We start from the raw sequence: 20,803 nt of genomic DNA, 5'->3' as shown, positions 1-20,803 counted from the left end.
TTAATTTTAAACAATAAGCCAAAGTCGAAAATAAATCATTTTATTGTCAAGTTTAATAATGTGGAATGACAGTTACTGTAAATTACAATTACCGAGCTTTTCACCGTAGTTGAACGTGCAATGCTATAAATTATCGTTCATAACAATCCGTCACATTTGCTTTTGACAAAAGGAACACAAGATAAGTTTAACTTCATTGTGAGGAAAACAGAATGATTTATGTGCCATTTGTAAATCAAAAATGACTGTGAATGAAGTCTGGGACTTCAACAATATTCAACAGTGTAAAGAGAATTTTAAGATTTTTTTAATTTGAGATTTTTATTTTATTTTGTTAAGGCAATTACTTCTTACACTAGGAATAAAAAGGAATTAAGAGTGACTAACATGTGTGGTGGAAGCCATTATGAGCACTTGAAGTCGTAATTGTATACACTTAGCCCATGAATTTCTTGAGCACTAGTTATATCACTAAAACATTTGACTTAAAAAATGGAGTGTAAACTGCTTCTTAGTGAACTGTAAGAAAATTTATGACTATTCCTCAATATGAAAAAGTTAATTTGAAAACAAAAATTTGGCAAGAGGTTGACCAGTTTCTTCCCAGCTAACGCGTTTCCCAGCTCTGTTTTGCTAATATTGAAATACTTAAGATTCTCTTTTCATGGATGGAGGAAGTTCATAGCATCATCAATGTCTTCTACAGTTGTGGCATCAACTATTTGGCCATCTGTGTGTAACAAAGTAAAAACTCCCTGAGCTAGGTAGAGGGATTATTTCCTCTCCCATGATGGGTCTGTGTACCTTGTTATTGGTTCAGCCCATGGGCTGTCAAAATAGGTTGGTGGTTCCATCTTGAGATCCAGGGGTTCGAAACAACACCATGGGAACTGGGACTACAAACCAGTACCTTATAAAGCAGCTGGATAGTGTCAAAATGTTCCATTTCATATGGCCTAGCATTTCAGTAAAGTGTAAAAATATAAGTCTTATTTCACATGCTAATTAGTCTTATAAGGTCAAAGGGGTGGAGAGTCAACAGATAAAGTCAGAGTCTCCATGCCTGCTAACGTCCCCAGTGGTTTGATTGACTTTTCTGAAAACAGGGACCTCACTACTTGTCTTTCCTAGAATCCCAGCATATGTGACATGGTGACATGAATGATGGAGATGTGTTCCTGATTCTCTAGGTGTCTGATTCTTCTGGTGTAGAAAGCATGAGTAGCTGGGGAGCATACACCCAGGCAGACAGTTTGTGCGCCAGAATCGGAAGCACCCCCCCATCACTACGGTGCATGCACTCAAATTCCAAGAAAGCTAAGTAGTTACATCCCTGTACTCACAGATGTCAATCAAACCACAGGGACCTTTTAGTGACGTGGCAAGCTTGGTGTTATCAGTTGACTCTCCACCCCTTTGACTTTATAAAATGAATTGGTATATGGAATGAAATGGAAATTCTAGACCATATTTTGAAATAAACCACATCCAACCTTCCTATATTCGGTATCTGGATGGGAAGGCATTAATTAACCAGAGCCAGCACAGCTTTATGACCAATAAATCTTGTCAGACTAACCTGATTTCCTTCTACAACAAAATCACTGAATGGTTGGACCAAGGGAATGCCGTGGACATAGTATATCTTGACTTCAGTAAGGCATTTGATAAAGTATCACATAACCTTCTTATTGAAAAAATGATTAAGTATGGCTTTGACAAAAAATCAGTTAGGTGGATTCACAACTGGCTTAATGATCGGGCACAACGAGTAATACTAAATGGCTACACATCGAACTGGAAGAAAGTCAAAAGCGGGGTGCCACAGGGCTCTGTTCTGGGCCCAGTACTTTTTAATATCTTTATAAATGATCTGGACAATGGAATTATTGGGGAACTCATAAAATTTGCAGATGATACGAAGATAGGAGGAATAGCCAACACTAGAGAGGAGAGAGAGTGTATTCAAAAGGACTTAGACACACTGGAACAATGGGCTGAGGCCAACAAAATGGTATTTAACAGGGACAAATGCAAAGTTCTACATCTGGGTAACAGAAATGTAAAAAACATATATAGTATGGGAGGAATAGAACTAAGTGATAGCATAGGGGAAAAGGACTTGGGCATAATAGTAGATCACAAATTCAACATGAGCCAACAGTGCGGTGCTGCGGCAAAAAAGGCTAATAAAATTCTGGGATGTATTAAGACAAGCATTGAATCTAGATCAAGAGAGGTCATTATTCTGCTGTACTCTTCCCTGGTCAGACCACACCTGGAATACTGTGTACAGTTCTGGGCGCCTCAATTCAAGAAAGACATCGATATATTGGAGCAAGTCCAGAGAAGAGCAACCAAAATGGTGGAAGGTCTGCAAACCATGTCCTATGAGGAGCGGCTAAAAGAACTGGGATTGTTTAGTTTGCAGAAGAGAAGGCTGAGGGGAGATTTAATAGCAGTCTACAAATATCTGAAAGGTAGTCACAGTGCAGAGGGATCTACCCTATTCTCATTAGCACAAGGAAGTACAAGAAGCAATGGGATGAAACTAAAGGGAAAGAGATACAGATTAGACATTAGGAAAAACTTTCTGACAGTGAGGGTAGTGAGAGAGTGGAATAGGCTGCCACGGGAGGTGGTGGGCGCTCCATCAATGGAAATCTTCAAGCAGAATCTGGATAAACATATAGCTGGGATGATTTAGGAAGACCTGCACTCGCAGGGGGTTGGACCCGATAGCCCTTGAGGTCCCTTCCAACTCTACCAAAAGTAAAGTAAAGTATATGTTGAATCAGTTATCCATGAATGTATGTCTATGTATAGTTCTAAGAAAGATGTTGGAACATGAATATAGGCAAGACATTAACTCGAGACATGTCAATTATCCTCTATTGAAAAAGAATAATTTTTGGACATTTAGGGTAAAAGTGTTGTATTTAGTTGTCATCAATGAATTTTGGACATTTGCGCAGGTCCAGGATGGCCAGGAAACTAGTGTATGTGCCGTTTTTTTTAGGAAGGACACTGATGAATATTTTGTCACATACCTCTTCCTCTGCATTTTTCATGATGGCGGTAAGCAAAGGGGCATGGCTTAAAATGATGAGAAATCGGTAACCTTATTAGTGCCTATATCCATGTGTCTTAACTTGTGTAAAGTATAGTATTAACCAAGTTTTCAAGTAAGACATCCTATAATTCGGTATTAGTCTTTCACATACTTTTTGTAAATGTAAACTTAAAGTATTCCTAAACTTTCAACAAAGTATGTAGAAATCAACAGTGCAGAGTGTGTATATGAGTGATAACACGATTTGTGGCCATTATATGACTTGAACTCTGCAGTTTTAGCAGTTTTCCCCTTTGCAGGCTCTGTTTCTACTTTTCAGTTTCCTCTGAGCTGTTGGGTGGAGACTCGGTGCTATGAAGGTTCCCATACGCTGCACACAGAAAGTAGAGGAGAATCTGCTTAATAACTCTCTTATGCAGAAGCACAGCAGGATCATGTAAGACATACCAGAGAAGTACTGACCTGTATCGATGTAGCTAAAGCACTTGGGTCATTAAGTGAAGCTTTCTTATTAAGTGCTTACAGTCTCTTCTGTGCCGCTGTGTTTCTTTTCTCAACCAGATCTGGATAAGTCCTCTCTTACCCCCTCTCTATATACGTATATGTGAGCTCTAATATGGAAACCTCTGTGACCTTCTGTCACAGTTACTTCTCAATGAAAGCTATATTACAAGAATATTGTACTAGTGATGTACATTTGTTGAAAAGTTAATGCCCATTTAAAATATATATAGACTTTTACTAGACTTAAAGAAGTGCTTCCCAATGGGTTTTGTTTACTACTCTGCAGCAATGTTGTGCTGGACCACCATATCACTACTGAAGACACTGGCTGCACATCACCACTACAGTCCATTAAACAATAGAGATGAACCAGTAGTATTTGATCGAGTAGGCATTCGATCGAATACTATGGCATTCGAAATACTCGTACTCGGTCGAATACCGGTAAATGCATTAAAAATTCGATTCCCCAACCTCCTTCCCTGGCGCTTTTTTTACACCAATAACTATGCAAGGGAGGTGTGACCGGAAGTAGGACAACGTAGACATTGGAAAAAAAATGTATACAGTCATTGGCTGGCGAAATCAGTAGCAGCAGCAATAACAATAATACTGGGACTTGGGTGTGTTAGATGCCCCCAGACATGCTTCCCCTTCTGTCCCAGTTGCATTCCAGTGGGTGTTGGCATCATTTCCTGAGGTGTCATTGTGGACTTGGTGACTACAATTCGGCGAATTTTGGTTTCCCTGAAACAAGCATGTTTTTCCCATAGACTATAATGGGATTCGATATTTGAACGAATAGTTGAATATTGAAGTCTAATCAAATTGAATTTTGAATTCTCGAATATTTCACTACTCGCTCATCTCTATTAAACAAAGACTAGTGGGCAACACCACAGTAGCCTCACCAGAACAGCAAGAGATATATCAGGCAACAAATGGGTCTTTTTGGGGTTCTTTTTTAAGACTTTCTCCCACTTCGTAGGGTCCAGGACTTTTTCTTAAGGTCTACCGCAGCCTTTGGGGCTTTGTCCGATGCCCATACTATACAGTGACCAGAGCTCGAAGCAAATTCATAGTGTTTTAAATAAGTATAAAAACACAGAGGGGCAACACGGTGGCTCAGTGGTTAGCACTGCAGCCTTGCAGCGCTGGAGTCCTGGGTTCGAATCCCGCCAGGAACAACATCTGCAAAGAGTTTGTATGTTCTCCATTTGTTTGTGTGGATTTCCTCCCATTCTACAAAGACATACTGATAAGAAAAAAACAACGACATATTGTAATAGTATAATCCCACTTCTGGTTGAGGCCCCACGTTGCAGAAAAGCTGCTTCTTTGTTGCAGATTTTGCCGCGTATTTTTTTAGCCAAACTTAGGAGTGTGAAATATATATGAAGTGTTTCTACTTGTCCCTTCTGTTCAATCCACTCCTGGCTTTGGCTAAAAACAAGTGCCGCAAAAAGTTTTAAGCAAATATTGTTTTACTTTGCTTTATCCAGATTTTCGAGTTACATACGTGGTTTTCATAGAGGTGTCCAGTTTTCTATTGGTTGATATTGGAAACAGACCACAGATTAGCTACACTTTGCAGTCAGGCCTGTGACCTTGCACTTTACTCGTGTAACAGGAAACCAGCAAAATTGTGATTACGAGCAACACCATGTAAATCATAAGCAGTAAAAGTAACGCAAGTCTAACTAACATGAAGTGTAGATTAGAATTTAGATATATTCTAAAAATAACTTAGAAATATTGTAAAAGTAATGTTCACAAGTGGAGCTTTCTTCTTCTTTTAGTGGTGCACAAATGATCAAAGTTACAATTCTTAATGTTTTACAGTATACCTAAGAACTCATCATACCTTGAAGGGGTCCTATCATTTAAACTGAATTTTTTTTGCTTATCATGTAGGAATAGCTATTCATCTCCTACGTTTAGATGTCTTCTCCACGACGCCGTTCGGTATAAATTCCCTTTTTCATCAGTATGCAAATAAGTTCTATTGCAGCACTGGGGGGCGGGCCACAGCACTCAAACAGCACTGGGGGCATCCCCAATGCTGCGAGAGAACTCCATCTTCTTCAGGAACAGGTCTTCTTCGTGTCTTTTTCCGGGGTTGGCTTCAAACTTCTAGGCTTCGGACCTAGGGCAAAGCCTACTGTAATCACTTAGGGATAGGGAACAGGGAAAAAGTATTCAGCCACCAACAGCAATGATAAAATTCAGATCAAAAAATGATGACCATTCCACTTAACTTTCCTTGAGATGCCGGGTATCGCACGGAACTGATTCCTTCGGCTTGGAGCTGTAAGTATGCAGATCGTTCGAGAAATAGTACCAGCGTAGCCCCGTTAGGAAAGGTAAAACTCTTCTTTATTTAATCCATGAGAAAATGTAGTACAGGCATGTGAAAATATAGAAACTGCGCCAGACTGACGCGTTTCGGATAATGGTATCCTTTCTCAAAGTCTGGTCTGAGAAAAGAGACTCACACAATCTCCTATGTAGGGCCACAATCTCAACGTCATAATTGACAAGTGATTACAGGTGTCCGATCTTATACCGGCTCTACACAGGGAACAATACATCATAAATACAAAACAAACACATAAAAACACAAAACAAAATTTATAATGACAAAATTGCACAGATAAAAACATGATAAAAAACTTTGAGTGAAGGAATAACAAGGATAGTCTGTGTTCTGTTAGTTTTCTTACCTGTCAAGGAAAAAGACTCGGCAAGATGTACTGGCTGGCTCCGATAAGCTACTGCCAGCCCTTGGTCCTCCGCACCCCCAGTTACATCAAGGATACCAAAGAAATATTAAAAATCTTTGATGGGTTTCAGTGGAGGGGGGAGTACAGTTGGGTGAGCTGTGATGTCACAGCTCTGTACTCTTCAATACCACACAATGTGGCACTTGATGCCTTGTTGTATTACTTGTACACATATGCCAGTTTTGAACCGGACTTTAATGAGTATGTTATCCAAATTACTGATTATCTGTTACATCATAACTTTTTTATGTTCAATGGCCAGTTCTTCCTGCAAACCAGAGGAGCACCCATGGGTGCGTGTTTCTCCCCCTCGCTGGCTAACATCGTGATGGCGTGGTGGGAGGAAAAATACTTATACTGTGATCATAATCCATATAGAGGCCATATCCAATGGTATGGCCGATATATAGATGACGGACTGTTAGTTTGGAAGGGAGACAAAGAGAACATCATAGATTTTATTAATTACATCAATGGGAATCCCTATAATTTAAAATTCACTTTTAATGTGGACAGTATAAGTATACATTTTTTGGATGTTAGACTAACAGGTGATCAGGATACGGGTAAAATTCATGTTGAGAATTACCGCAAGCCGGAGGCGGGTAATACGCTTTTGCATGCCTCCAGCTTACATCCAAACAGCACTAAAAAAGCACTGCCAGTTGGAGAATTTTTGAGAGTTAAACGTAACTGTTCTACACAAGAGGCATTTTGTAAAGAAGTACAGATTACTAGCACTAGATTAAAGCAACGAGGGTACCCCAAATGGACAATTGAACGGGCACGCAAAATAGCCATGAATACGGATAGGCAAGATCTGTTGTTTAAATCCGGCAGTTCTATGTCGGAGAATAGGGGTTTGGGGGTTAATTTTACCACTAGATATAGTATGGAATATCCCAGGATAATTAAAATCATAAAAGAAAATATTCCTCTGTTAAAACAGGACCCCATTCTCAAACAGATCTTATCGACAGGTTGCAATTTTTCATCTAGAAGGGGCAAAACCCTCGGTAATTTCATCTCCCCGAGCCTATTCACTGATACGAGCAACAATACCACTTGGCTCCGCTCTTTAGGTTTCTATAGATGTGGCAACTGTAGGTGTGGGGTCTGTAGGTTTGCTGATGTTTCTACTTTCTTCAGGACTACAGATGGTACTACACAGTTCACTATCAGGGATCATATAGACTGTAGTAGTGATCATGTGATTTATTTAATCACCTGCACGGACTGTGGGGTACATTATATAGGTAGCACTATTAGAGCCTTAAAGGTGCGTATAGCAGAGCACATCTCAAGTATAGGTAGGGATGATAATCTCAGGAGCACAGGGGTCTCGAGACATTTTGATTACAAACACAATGGGCTTGTCCATCCGCTTACATTCAAAGGAATAGAAAGGGTCAAACGCCCTGTTAGGGGAGGTGACTGGGAAAGATTAGTGAGGATACGTGAAGTTTTCTGGATCTTGAAAATAGGTACACGATTTCCAGATGGAATGAATCAACGCAATGACGTTTCATACATCTATCATGTCTGATTTTTGTCCAATATTGGAGTTTTTATCTCCCAAGTCTATATGGTTTTCCATCTTGTCAGAATAGGCATTGGCCCTTAGTAAAGAACATTTGCTCATAATCAGAGTAGATTTGCATTCTAACATATATAGATACAATATTTTCTTTTCATGGCAGTTTAATACTTACCTTGCTTTTGAGGCTGGTCTATGGTTAGTACAAAGCTATGTGTGATACATTTTGTATTATAGCCACCAATTTTTGAATGCACGCTCCGGTATATTTTACGCATGCGCAATTAAGTCATCTATGTCTGTAATGTTCATCTTTAGTGAGGGCAAACTTGTATGGGGATTTGAAGTGTTAGTATTGGCACACAATCATTTGGCATACGAGCGTATGTTTCGGTTTTCTGCGCACGCGCAGTTTTGTCATTTACGTCTGCAATGTTCATCTTTAGTGTGGGCAAACTAGGATAGAAAATTATATGACAGTACTGGCAGTAGCTTATCGGAGCCAGCCAGTACATCTTGCCGAGTCTTTTTCCTTGACAGGTAAGAAAACTAACAGAACACAGACTATCCTTGTTATTCCTTCACTCAAAGTTTTTTATCATGTTTTTATCTGTGCAATTTTGTCATTATAAATTTTGTTTTGTGTTTTTATGTGTTTGTTTTGTATTTATGATGTATTGTTCCCTGTGTAGAGCCGGTATAAGATCGGACACCTGTAATCACTTGTCAATTATGACGTTGAGATTGTGGTCCTACATAGGAGATTGTGTGAGTCTCTTTTCTCAGACCAGACTTTGAGAAAGGATACCATTATCCGAAACGCGTCAGTCTGGCGCAGTTTCTATATTTTCACATGTGTGTACTACATTTTCTCATGGATTAAATGAAGAGTTTTACCTTTCCTAACGGGGCTACGCTGGTACTATTTCTCGAACGATCTGCAAAGCCTACTGTGCATGCTCGCCGGCCACAAGAAAATGGCCACTTCCACAGTATCTTGCAGCATTAGGGACGCCTCCAGTGCTGTTTGAGCGTTGGGGTCCACACTCAGTGCTGTGAGAGAACTCATTTGCATACTGGCGAAAACCGGGATTTCTACGAAACGGCTGTGCGGAGAAGACATCTAAAGATAGGAGACGAATAGCCTTTCTTAAGGCTATTCCTACATGATAAGCAGAAAAAAATCAGTTTAAATGATAGGATCTCTTTAATACTTTTAAAATAGTTTTCTTAAAGTTGTATACACGATTGCAAACATAGTATAACCTCAAAGCATAATAAAATGAGCAACCAATAAAAAACAGCCTGAACATGGATTAACGCAATACGTGTCCCATAGGGACCAGATTGACTGTAAGATATCCATTGTATTAGTGAGCAGTAAGGAACACCAGGCAGTGCACATCCTTGACACATGGCCAGTAGGCGGATGTACATGGAGAGCCACATGCATTTTCGCTGGCATCACCAAAAATTCTTAAAAAAATATGTTCAACATAAAAACGTGATTTAAACAATTGGTTATTTCTTGGCAACATATTCCCTTTAAGTCTACAGCTGTTCTAGAACCCAATGTGTTTCCATGGTAACAGACTACAAACAAACTCTGTGTAGTCTCATCCTGTAGTTATACTTCCTCCTCAGTGATGGAAAGGATTATGACCGCAGGATGAGACTACCTAGAGTTTGTTTGTTACCCAGGAGATGTGTAGGTCTGCAGAGGAGATGTAGACACGACATTTTATCATTTTTAAAAGTTTTTCATGTTTTATTTTAAGTAATAAAAAGCACTGGCTGTAGTTTAATAGCTCATTGAATTCAGGATCTATTTCCATTAGTGTATTTTCAGTCGCTGGGTTCTTACTGTGTAGGTATACTTATTTACAATACGGCAGCTCTTTAATTTAGAAAGGAAGTCGATTTGACCACAAATTTGGAAGGAGATATTTTCTAAAACTAATCAAACATGAAAAAACAAGGCACTTATGTGCTCAAGACTGCGACTATACCACATTAAAGGGCCTGGCCTATTAGGGCTCAGCTACTGTGCTAACAATCTATCCGGTAATGACTCCGATCCATTAGATGGAAATACCAACTCAAACCCAAAACACATTTAATACTTGGAGGTTTTTTTTGTTTTTTTTTACCAATTAACCAGTTTACTCTAAAAGAGTGAAATAATAAAAACATATTATTCAGATCTAAGAGCTAATGAATGGAAAACTACTTTAAAGTGAATTGAAGTGAAGTGAACCTCAGTACCTTTAGGTTTCTGTTTTAGTAACTTCCTTGAAGGAAGCCATATTAGAGAGACATGCTTCCTTCCTATTTGTGTATGCCGTACAGTGGACAGTGAAATGTCTCCTGGAACTTGTAGAGCAAGGGTGCCCAATACATCGATCGCGATCTACCGGTCGATCGCGAAGGACGTATGGGTCAATCGCGGGATTGGTGTCTGCTTGTTGACAGCGCAGGCTGAGAATCATCTCCAGACACTGGCAGGCCGGGGCCTTGCACTCGTTCGCAGTCAGGGCTGCGGCAGCTCCGCCTGCCAGTGTCCGGAGATGATCCTAAGCCTGCTTTGTGAACAAGCAGACACCGGAGAGCTGTCTCCTGCTCTCACGCGCCGCCCCATCCATAGGCCCCGCCCCTGGCCTGCCCCAGCCCCGCCCCACCTCCGCTCACAAGAAGTGGGTAGTAGATCTTATCCCTTGGTCAGTTTCTAAAGTAGCTCACATGCTTAAAATGTGTGAGCACCCCTGTTGTACAGTATAGCCCAGGGAGTCGCCAGTGGTAGTGGTCGAAGGAGGTTGGAAAATGTTACCTGTGTGTCCTACTATTTACATATAGATTTTATGTTAAACATATTTTTAAGGCATTATACAGAATGATGTCTTTTTAGTCCATGTATACCCTGTTAAGAATTCTGGGTGAAAAACATGAACTTGCTCTAGCGCCACCTCTCAGAAGATAGTTCCCTAATAGCATAATCTGGGAATAATAGCCAACCAGAGTAACTCATCCAACAGGAAAAGAATCCTTAGCAGGGCATGCATGGTCTATTAAGTCCCTGTACACCTCACAGTGGTGTCTCCATAATGAGACATAGTACCCCTCTGGACCCATGTCTAGACCTCTCACCCAGCCAGACAGTACCCTGCCCTGTACTGATAGGGGGCAAAAACCTAAAAAAAAACAAAAAAAACATAATATCTGTGGATGGGTTGCTTCTTCTTTTGGAGGAGTTACTGTTATTTTGTGAAATCTTGCAGTTTTTAGTCCGACACTAATTATCATAAAAGTACAATGTTTCCTAATCTATAGAGTCATCTCATTATCATCACAAGCAGTATAACAATATAAGTTAATGCCTCTGTAATAAAGCAGTTAGCACAGGATCCGTCACTGACAATAGGTCATAGCCATAGCTCTCCCCCTCCCTGCACATTGACCTCTTCACAGGTCACAGAGCATGCCCACAACACTTTTCAATAGCAGTCAATGAGTCATCTCCAATCATCTCTAAAGCTAAATACAGTTAGCAGTAGTTCAAGTCAGATGTGCGTCCTTATTTTGTACAAAAAATACCATCAGAAAATTAAATCAGATGAAAAACATATTTAATAAACCAACATATAGTTTAATAAATTCCCTGTAAATACCCTACGTGGTAGTGATTGGAGATGACTCTGCTTTGCTGTCCCATTCTATATAGCACTAGTCCCCAAGGTATCAAGGTCTCCTCTGACTGGACATGGTGAGATTTCTATTCCTAACATTCCTTGGTCTTATATTACCATAGATTTTATAATGACCTACCTGAAACTTTGGGTTACTCCATTATTGTCTTTGTTACTCATTGTTTTTGTCTGAAAAAATTGTCTCTAAATTGATTCTTTTAATATCTATACATCTTCAGTGAAGGCAAACTATAAGAAATTTACCTCCTAATGTTCTCCTAGAATAGTGACTATTGTAAGCCATGACAATGTTGTAAGGTCCAGGGATCTTCCTTGTTCCTCTACATTCCAGGCACTTTCCATAGCTTCAGTTTTCGTGACCTCGTTGCCAGAATTTTGGATGTTCCGGCAATATTACTTGAGTTTGACCCTTTTTGTGAGCACACGCGACATGGCCAAAATTCATCATCTTTCTCCAACAGTATTGCAACTCCATAATGGAACAGTAAACAGCTCATTGCCTCATTTTTTACAAATCCACTGCCTTGGAATTGCTTTTTGTTCCGCCATGTCCTAAGATCACACACCTGTCATTGACACCTCTTGCCATACAACATTTCTAAAATCGTTACCTCGGCCCTGATTTAATCAAAATACTTGTACGTATCAACATTAGACTACTGCAACTTTCTCCTATGTAACCTTCCCTATAACATTCTTACACTCGCCTAATCCATCTTGAAATCCACTGCCCTTCTTGTTCCTCTTCTGCCTCACGTGTCTGCCAGTTCATTACCCACAGGGAAATGAAAAAAAAAATTGCAATTACTTTAAAGGGATTAAAGGCCATGAAGTTTAGATTGACAAGAGTCCAAATATTGGGACCCCCACAGGTCAGCTGTGGCCCGATATTGTAAACCCATTGGGTGCTGCACTGCTCTCTCACCTTACCTTTAGTGGTGGCAGCTATGACTACTCTAGCATTGCCCCATTATGACTATGAGCTACCGCTGAGGTACCCAAACCACTGCTACTAAAAGTACGGAGAGAGAGCAGCGTCCAGCATGTAAACAATGAGCTGTTGTGCGCTAAGAAACAGCTATGGTATCTTAAACTATCTTAAGGATTGATCATCAATTTTTAAAAAGTTTATAACCCCTATAACATTCATTTAGGTTTAAAACAAATATGGCGGCGTCAATGTATCCCTATAGCCATGGTAAAAGGAATTGTCCACCTGTGGCAAACACAGACCATCCATATGTAGCTGTTCTTCAAACAAGGTCTACTGTTATCCACCTTCTAAAGGATGTGTTGCCGTCTGTTCTTTAAACACTTGTATTCTCCAGGACATAACAATTCTAGAGCATCTTTTTGTTGCGTTGTGTCGTTCCTTGGTTATTCCTTCAAGAAATTGGACAATGTCAGACTGACACCCCGCCAACTGGTAACACCCAAATTGTCGATTTATTTATACCTTTCTAGGAGGAATAACAGAGGAACAACATAATGTACTGCTCTAACAGAAGTGATTCTACTTCCAATTTTTACTTCATATAAAATACAGGTTTCATGACCATCCAATAAACATCTCATCATCTTCCCCCTCTTGCTCCTTTTATTATCATGTTTAATACAAAATAGGTCCAGCCATTCCAAGGTGGGAAAGACATATTGTATTCAGAAATACAAAAAATGTGAATGAGCTTATTAATAACCAAGAATGAACACAAGTACAAAATGTAGAATGTAGAATATTTATAAGGAAAAGAGGAATCCATGGGTCTTGTGTAAAAGGACATTCAATTAACATAACCAGTAGAGATGAGCGAGTAGTGAAATATTCGAGATTCGAGATTCGTTTTGAGTAGAGCCTCAATATTCGACTACTCGATCAAATCCCATGATAGTCTATGGGAAAAAATGCTTGTTTCAGGGGAAACCACTATTAGACTAAAGGAGAGTCACCAAGTCCACGAGTAGCAGGAGGAGAGTGTTTAGGAGGAGCGAAGTGCAGTTAAAGCGCACAGACCCCATAGACTATGGGCCGGTTCACATTAGCGCTTGCCTCCCGTCCAGAAGGAGTCCGCAGGAGGACCCCCTGAACGGAATATCAGCGCAACTGCAAGCGCTGGACAGTTAAGCACACGGACCCCATAGCATATAATGGGCTCTGTGTACTTGCAGCGCACTGCCCGCACAAATGATTCATGCGGGCAGTACGCGGCGAGCACACGGAGCCCATTATATGCTATAGGGTCCGTGTGCTTAACTGTCCAGCGCTTGCAGATACACTGATATTCCATTTGGGGGGGTCCTCCTGCGGACTCCTTCCGGACAAGAGGCAAGCGCTAATGTGAACTGGCCCTTACTCGTCCTGCAGAACCAGCTTTGATTGGCTGAATGCTATACATTGTATATCATTCAGCCAATCAACACTGGTTCTGCAGCAGGCTCGTCCTTGCTAGTCAGGAGAGCTGGCAGCTTGCGGTTATGCTGTACTTGGTATAGCATTCAGTTAATCAACGCTGGTCAATGCATTCCTATGAGAAAAAGTCAGCTCCCGCATAACCACAAGCTGCCAGCTCTCCCAACTAGCAAAGACGAGCCTCCGGCAGAACCAGCGTTGATTGGCCGAATGCTGTACAGTGTATACCACCTCCAATTCACTACATTCCTCCATAGTCGCTGTTTCACTAAATCTGGCCTGGTTGGAATTTTTTCCTTAGCCCTCACCATTCCTAAGTAATCATTTTTGTTAGTTTCAGCACAGTTATGTTCTCTACTGTCAATTGGGCGGTGCTAGGATGGAGCAGAAAGACATGCATGGCTCCCAGTAATATTTACATACATATTAGATACTGGATATCCCAATAACTGGTACAAGGAACTTACACGTGAGCCGAAATGATAAAGTCTTTCAGCCTACCTATAAAGAACGTCGTTAATATATACATTCCCAATTTCAAAATGCGCCAAAATTTTATCGGAAAATTCTGATTTAAAACAAGCCAACTAAAAGGTGTTGGAAACTTAGACTCAACGGTGTAAAGATACACCAGATTACCATCCAGCATCAGCCACCATGATAAATCTGGTTCTTTTTCAGACTACCTGTCTAAGTTTACACTATCTAACTATTAGTAAATGTGGGCCATTGTGTGAAATGGAGAATGGGCAGCCAATGCTATGATATGAAAAATATACACCATCAGCTAGTGAGTGAAGTCTATCAGATGAACAAACAGTACATAAGCCATACAAATCCAATACTTAGATCCCATCAGTCAAGACCTAGACTATTCTAGAGTTTACCTAGTACAGGACTGGGCTAGGTTCTCACCTGCGCCCGGATTCTATTCAGGGATTCCATCCCCCATTCTACTTGAAAAATACTCTGCAATTTTTGAGTGGAAACCGGATGAAAACCCAATGGAACCAATTATAGTCTATGGGTCTGCAGGTAACCACTTTTTAAGTGGATTGGGTTTCGGTTCTTCGGGTCCGCTAACCCAAGTGCACATGTGAACCTAAACTTAAAGAGAATGAAGCATTGAATTGAATGGCCTCATCACCAAACTCTTTACTTCCCAAAATTATGGTTGTGATTTATTTTTTTATTATTTAATAGGGACCTTATGGCATAGAGAGGATACACTAAATCGGTGATGTTGTAAGACATTTTCTATATAGGATCCATATTTAGTTTTTTTTTTCCCGTTTTTGCAATTAGTTTATCATTTTTATTGAGTCATCGTCTGGCCTATAAATGTCCTCTATATATACGTTGGTCGACTCCAAGTCATCACTTACTTGCATTTAATTTGTCAGAAATTATACTTAGTGCCATTTATAGTGATTCCCTATTAAGCATAACATTATTTGCCCAAATTAATTTTAATAGGTCTTAATGAATCGGGCATATTTATGATAACCGCACATCTGCATATGATTAGCATAATATTTGCTGTAATCTTTGTTTAGCGCTGTGCTTTTACATGGCGTTAACCTCTGCTGGTCCCGCATCATTTCCTGAGGTTGTAACATTGAGCAGACTAACAAACCTCTTGAACATCTTACTGGCTCGTGTTACCAGCATGCAGACCTTCACAGGATGGTTTTGATTTTATACATATTTTATGTACCTGAAAGACAAAAAAAGGAACAATTTAACTTCACATTGGAAATCTTGTGGGTTCATTTAGAAGTTGTATTACCGTAATGAAATGTGCGGGGTGTTGTATTGTTCCAGCATAGTAAAGACGCGTCATGTCTATCAGTATTGTTGTTATGGTTCTGTCTATATATATGGAAATAATAATTTTAAACGAGACAGAACCGCTAGACTGGAAGACACTGCAGTGAGGTGCACAGGCCCCCTGAGGGACAGCCGTGTGCCTGAAAGGCTAACCACCAGTTAACTGCACTGGCAGTGGTGTTGGTGCGGTTACAATGTGAACAGACTGCAAACCAACTCTCACCAGTTAACCTCACTGGGTAAGTGCACCTGTGCAAAGCTGCTGGGTGAAGCTGAATGAAGCCTTGCAACAGACCTCTGCTAAATCACAGCAGAGGAATAGGCACTAGTAAAAGCTTCAGCCTGCTTCACAGGAAAGGCTGCCAGGGGTTAAGCGTCACCCCTGGTCAGCAACATAAAGGGCTCCACAACAGCAAGGAGCTATAGAGTAACTAGACAGTTCAGTAGGCCTTACAGATTCCCACTGGCAGAGCCAACGAATCCTAACTAGATACCTAGACTGCTCCTGCCTTTCACTGGAACCTAGCCCTGACCTCCTGTCTCAAAGTAATAAATCAAAGTGTGAGCACTGGGTGGGGGTCGGCTCACACTATATAAAGGCAAGTCCCTGCCCACAGGGGTGGTGGCATAACTTCACCGGACATGCTCAGTATGGGCAGAATGGGACTTAGCCTCTGAGTGCCTCGAAAAGGTCCGTGCATGCTCAGTAGGCAGAAAGCTGGACTTAGAGTCCATACAGATCACTGCACGACGTCACGGGCGAAGGTTAGGTGGCGCTGTGCGCTGGACAGGGAACCTGCGGGACCCCATCTTAACAATTGTATACTTACCAACATTACAGTCCTTTATCGCTGGCCTTTTCATGTACCGCCCCTCTTCAGTCATAGCATACCTCCATATTATCTGACAATTCTCCCATCTGGTTAAAATTTGCTTCCGTGCATACCTTCAATTATAAACAAATAGTACAGGTGAATATAAGAAACTTTGTAATATATCATATTAAAGAAATCTGTTTCCTTCTCCACATTTTACATTGGTCTCCAATTTATCTTCACTCAGACTGTTTATTTACAGAGAGTCTGTCTCCATATTCCCTTCACACATAGTAGTCTGTGGACAAGGCTGTTGATTTATTGTCTCTTTCTATGTAGTGGTAGATTCTTATTGAGAAGCATAGCAGTGTTCAGAGTTCCCTGAATCACAGTATAGCAGCTGCAGTTATTAGTGTGTCTTTCTCAGTCGCTCCCTCCCCTCTCCATAGATTTCTGTGTAATGAAAGGGGAAGGAAACATATTTCTTTAATGAGATATATTACAAAGTTTCTTATATTCACCTGTACTATTTATTTTTGAAAAGTTTCTTTATAATTGGATATACCCTTTAACTCCACTTTGCTGACAAGTATACTGTATACAGTCCTGCACTAGTGAAAATGGAAGCATCAGTTGCATCAATTACCATTCAATGAATTAATATTTATTACTTGTCTTAGTGCAATTCTGGGACACTTTGGTGTATCCGCATAACAAGGATCTTGAGTTGTGTAATTAACTAGATGTACAGTTTATTACACATGGTAAAGCCAAGTCACTGAATGACAATGTGGTTAATTCTCATGCAGATCAGTTCAGGGCTATGGAGTTGGAGTCGTGTAGATGGAGCCAGTTTTGCATGGAAAAAAGTTTACAACTGAGTCTTCAAAATAAAATGATTAATTATTTAAAATTATATTATACAATTATTAATATTCCATAATTAATTGGATGTATAGTGTGTTTTATATTCATTCAATCACTGGCTTGATCGTAAATTAGAAGATTTTTACTGCATCTGTCTGACCATGGCTGTCAGTCAATTATGGAGGAGTAGGAGAGGACTCAGAGCCAGTGTTTTGACCTACCTACTCCACAGCCCTGGTTGTAGGTTAAGCTAAATGAAGTATTTACCTAATATATTGCTTTATCTATCTTACTCAGGTACAATTGAGTTCCCCATATGTGTCCTCCAAACCTTGTTCCATAGGTTTCAGACTACCACCCGTCCAGCAGCATTGGCCAGGCTGGTTCTTAACTGTGACTGCCAGCTAATGTAGTAGTCTATCAACTCTGCAAAATGTTCTATACTGCTGAGCCCTAATAATAAGGACTAGAACAGTTTCTTGATCAGTGACTCTGTTTTCTCTGTATGTAAATCCAGAGATAACAATCTGCAGTTTAGAACAAGTACATTCCAGGAGTTCAGACTTGTTCCTCAAAAATGCTAATCCCACCCACTTCTTAATTAATCAGGAAGTGACGGGGAGAGGAGACAGGAAAGCAGGTGAAACCCTGTTATGGGAAAATCTCTTTTAGCCAAATCCTTTTCTTCTAAACTACTCCAGGTCAGCCAAGTTGAAAAAGTGTCTAAGCACATGATAAACATCGTCCACATCATGTAGGTTAGATTTTTTATGCAAATCAAGACAGAATTGTATCTTACAGATTGCACCACTGTTTCTATGTTTGGAATACCCCTTTAAGATATATTGAGGACATACTTGCTACTTGTTAATTCGGAAGTGTGGTGTGTGAAGTGTAGCATGACCATGTCCCTTTGGGCATTTGCAGACCTCTTTTTTTGAGTGCCTTTCTTGCAGCATGGATAAGCAATATGTTGGCCACTTCCCCTTGGGCCATAGCTGAAATATGATGGCAGCAATCACGACTGATGTGGAAACATTCTATCAGACCTGGAAGATTTGCTCACTTATCTGAGTTTTTGGGAGCCTCATGGACGTTCCAGGAGAGTTGGCAAGCATGCTAAGGACAAGGTTACAGGGAAAATGAAAATAGCATGCACATTCTGCTATTCCACATGGGGAAGGCTGAATTGAATTACAATTATTTGGAAAATTCTTACATGGAAAATTTAATAAAGGAGACAAAACTATGTGTAATGTGAACAACACAATGGTTAGCGCTGGGGTCCTAGGTACAAATCCAACCAAGCAAAACATCTGCATAAAATCTGTACGTTCTCCATGTCTTTGCAGGGGTTCCTGGGTACTCAGGTCCTTCAACACTTGGTTTTCCATTGAAAATTTGTCAACGTCAGTCCTATTGGTGAAAACATGGCGGTGCTATAAACCAACAGGGCATAAATAATCGTTGACATCGCTGATAAAGCTGTCAGTGGCAAGAACATGAATGTGTCTTCTGGCAGAAACCGTGTCTTCCCTAGATTTTTACAGAAATGGAAAATATCCAATAGAGCCATTTATCTAGGACTAAACCAACAACATCGAAATATAGAGGAATGATCTATATAACATGCCAGAAAATAACGTCATATAACATTCTTTATTATTTTGCTGCCTTGTACAGTATGGGATGTGGATTTCTCTGCTGGGTTGAATGTCTAAAGATTTACTTTGCATTTGCTGAATGACATGAACTATATTTCCCCAATGCTACTATCCCCCCCTCTCTCTCTCTGTATATATATATATATATATATATATATATATATATATATATATATATATACATATATATATATATATATGGAGCGTGAGCACTGCACATGAAGGGGCTGCTCCTGGGCACTGGAGGCATCATAAGTTGGTTTTCCCTGCCATGCAACTTACATAACCACCACCTGAACACACACTCCCCTCCATCCTGTATATTGTATAAGATGCCAAAACTGCAAAAACACATCCATTTAAACTACTTATAGCAATGTGTAAAGCTTTCACAGCATGGAAACTCATGTCAATCCTGCAACAACTTCTCAATGTAGAATTTATATGTTGATTTATTTTTGTATTTATTCATTTTATAGCCGGATTGCCAAAGAGAACAATTTCACTGTCTGCCCTCAATTCATTGGTCATGGAATTGGTTCCTATTTTCATGGGCACCCTGAAATTTGGCATCATGGTAAGTAATGTAACTGGGTTCCATATTTTTGGAAATTATGTAATGATGTATAGTCAATTAATGTTGTCTGGGATATTATATATTGTAATCCTCACAGATAATCCAGATAGATGCGAACATAGAGCTGTGGTGGCCAAAGAGTCATTTGTGAACTACCAGTAGATCTCAGCACAGTGACCAGGAGATCTCAGAACAGTGAACAGTAGATCTCAGAACACTGACCAGGAGATCTCAGAACAGTGAGATGGAAGATCTCAGAACACTGACCAGGAGATCTCAGAACAGTGAGATGGAAGATCTCAGAACAGTGATCAGGAGATTTGAGCACAGTGACCACAAGATCTCAGAACAGTGAGATGGAAGATCTCAGAACAGTGATCAGGAGATTTGAGCACAGTGACCACAAGATCTCAGAACAGTGACCAGTAGATCTCAGAACAGTGACCAGTAGATCTCAGTATAGTGACCAGGAGATCTCAGAACAGTGACCAGGAGATTTCAAAACAGTGAGACAGAAGATCTCAGAACAGTGTCCAGTAGATCTCAGAACAGTGATCAGGAGATTTCAGCACAGTGACCACAAGATCTCAGAACAGTGACCAGTAGATTTCAGAACAGTGAGACAGAAGATCTCAGAACAGTGATACAGAAGATCTCAGAAGAGTGACCAGTAGATCTCAGAAAAGTGATACAGAAGATCTCAGAAGTGACCAGTAGGTCTCAGAACAGTGACCAGTAGATCTCAGAACAGTGTCCAGGAGATTTCAGAACAGTGATCAGGAGATTTCAGCACAGTGACCAGTAGATCTCAGAACAGTGATACAGAAGATTTCAGAACAGTGATACTGAAGATCTCAGAACAGTGACCAGTAGATCTCAGAACAGTGAGACAGAAGATCTCAAAACAGTGACCAGTAGATCTCAGAAGTGACCAGTAGATCTCAGAACAGTGAGACAGAAGATCTCAGAACAGTGACCAGTAGATCTCAGAACAGTGAGACAGAAGATCTCAGAACAGTGACCAGTAGATCTCAGAACAGTG

General features: G+C 40.3%; 1 protein-coding gene across 3 annotated transcripts in view; it reads left to right on the top strand.

The window, feature by feature from the left end:
• METAP1D (methionyl aminopeptidase type 1D, mitochondrial) overlaps positions 1-20,803 on the top strand; it is a 129,223-nt gene that overhangs the window by 92,754 nt on the left and 15,666 nt on the right. For all 3 annotated transcript variants that reach the window (XM_075284152.1, XM_075284154.1, XM_075284153.1), the window contains one exon: positions 19,664-19,761. In XM_075284152.1, coding sequence (XP_075140253.1) covers positions 19,664-19,761 — 98 coding nt within the window. The remainder of the gene's footprint in view (positions 1-19,663; positions 19,762-20,803) is intronic.

Source organism: Leptodactylus fuscus, chromosome 8, assembly GCF_031893055.1.
Source record: "Leptodactylus fuscus isolate aLepFus1 chromosome 8, aLepFus1.hap2, whole genome shotgun sequence".
Taxonomy (NCBI): Eukaryota; Metazoa; Chordata; class Amphibia; order Anura; family Leptodactylidae; genus Leptodactylus; species Leptodactylus fuscus.
The sequence above is the reverse complement of the archived record's forward strand: the minus strand, read 5'-3'. Positions and strand labels throughout refer to the sequence as shown.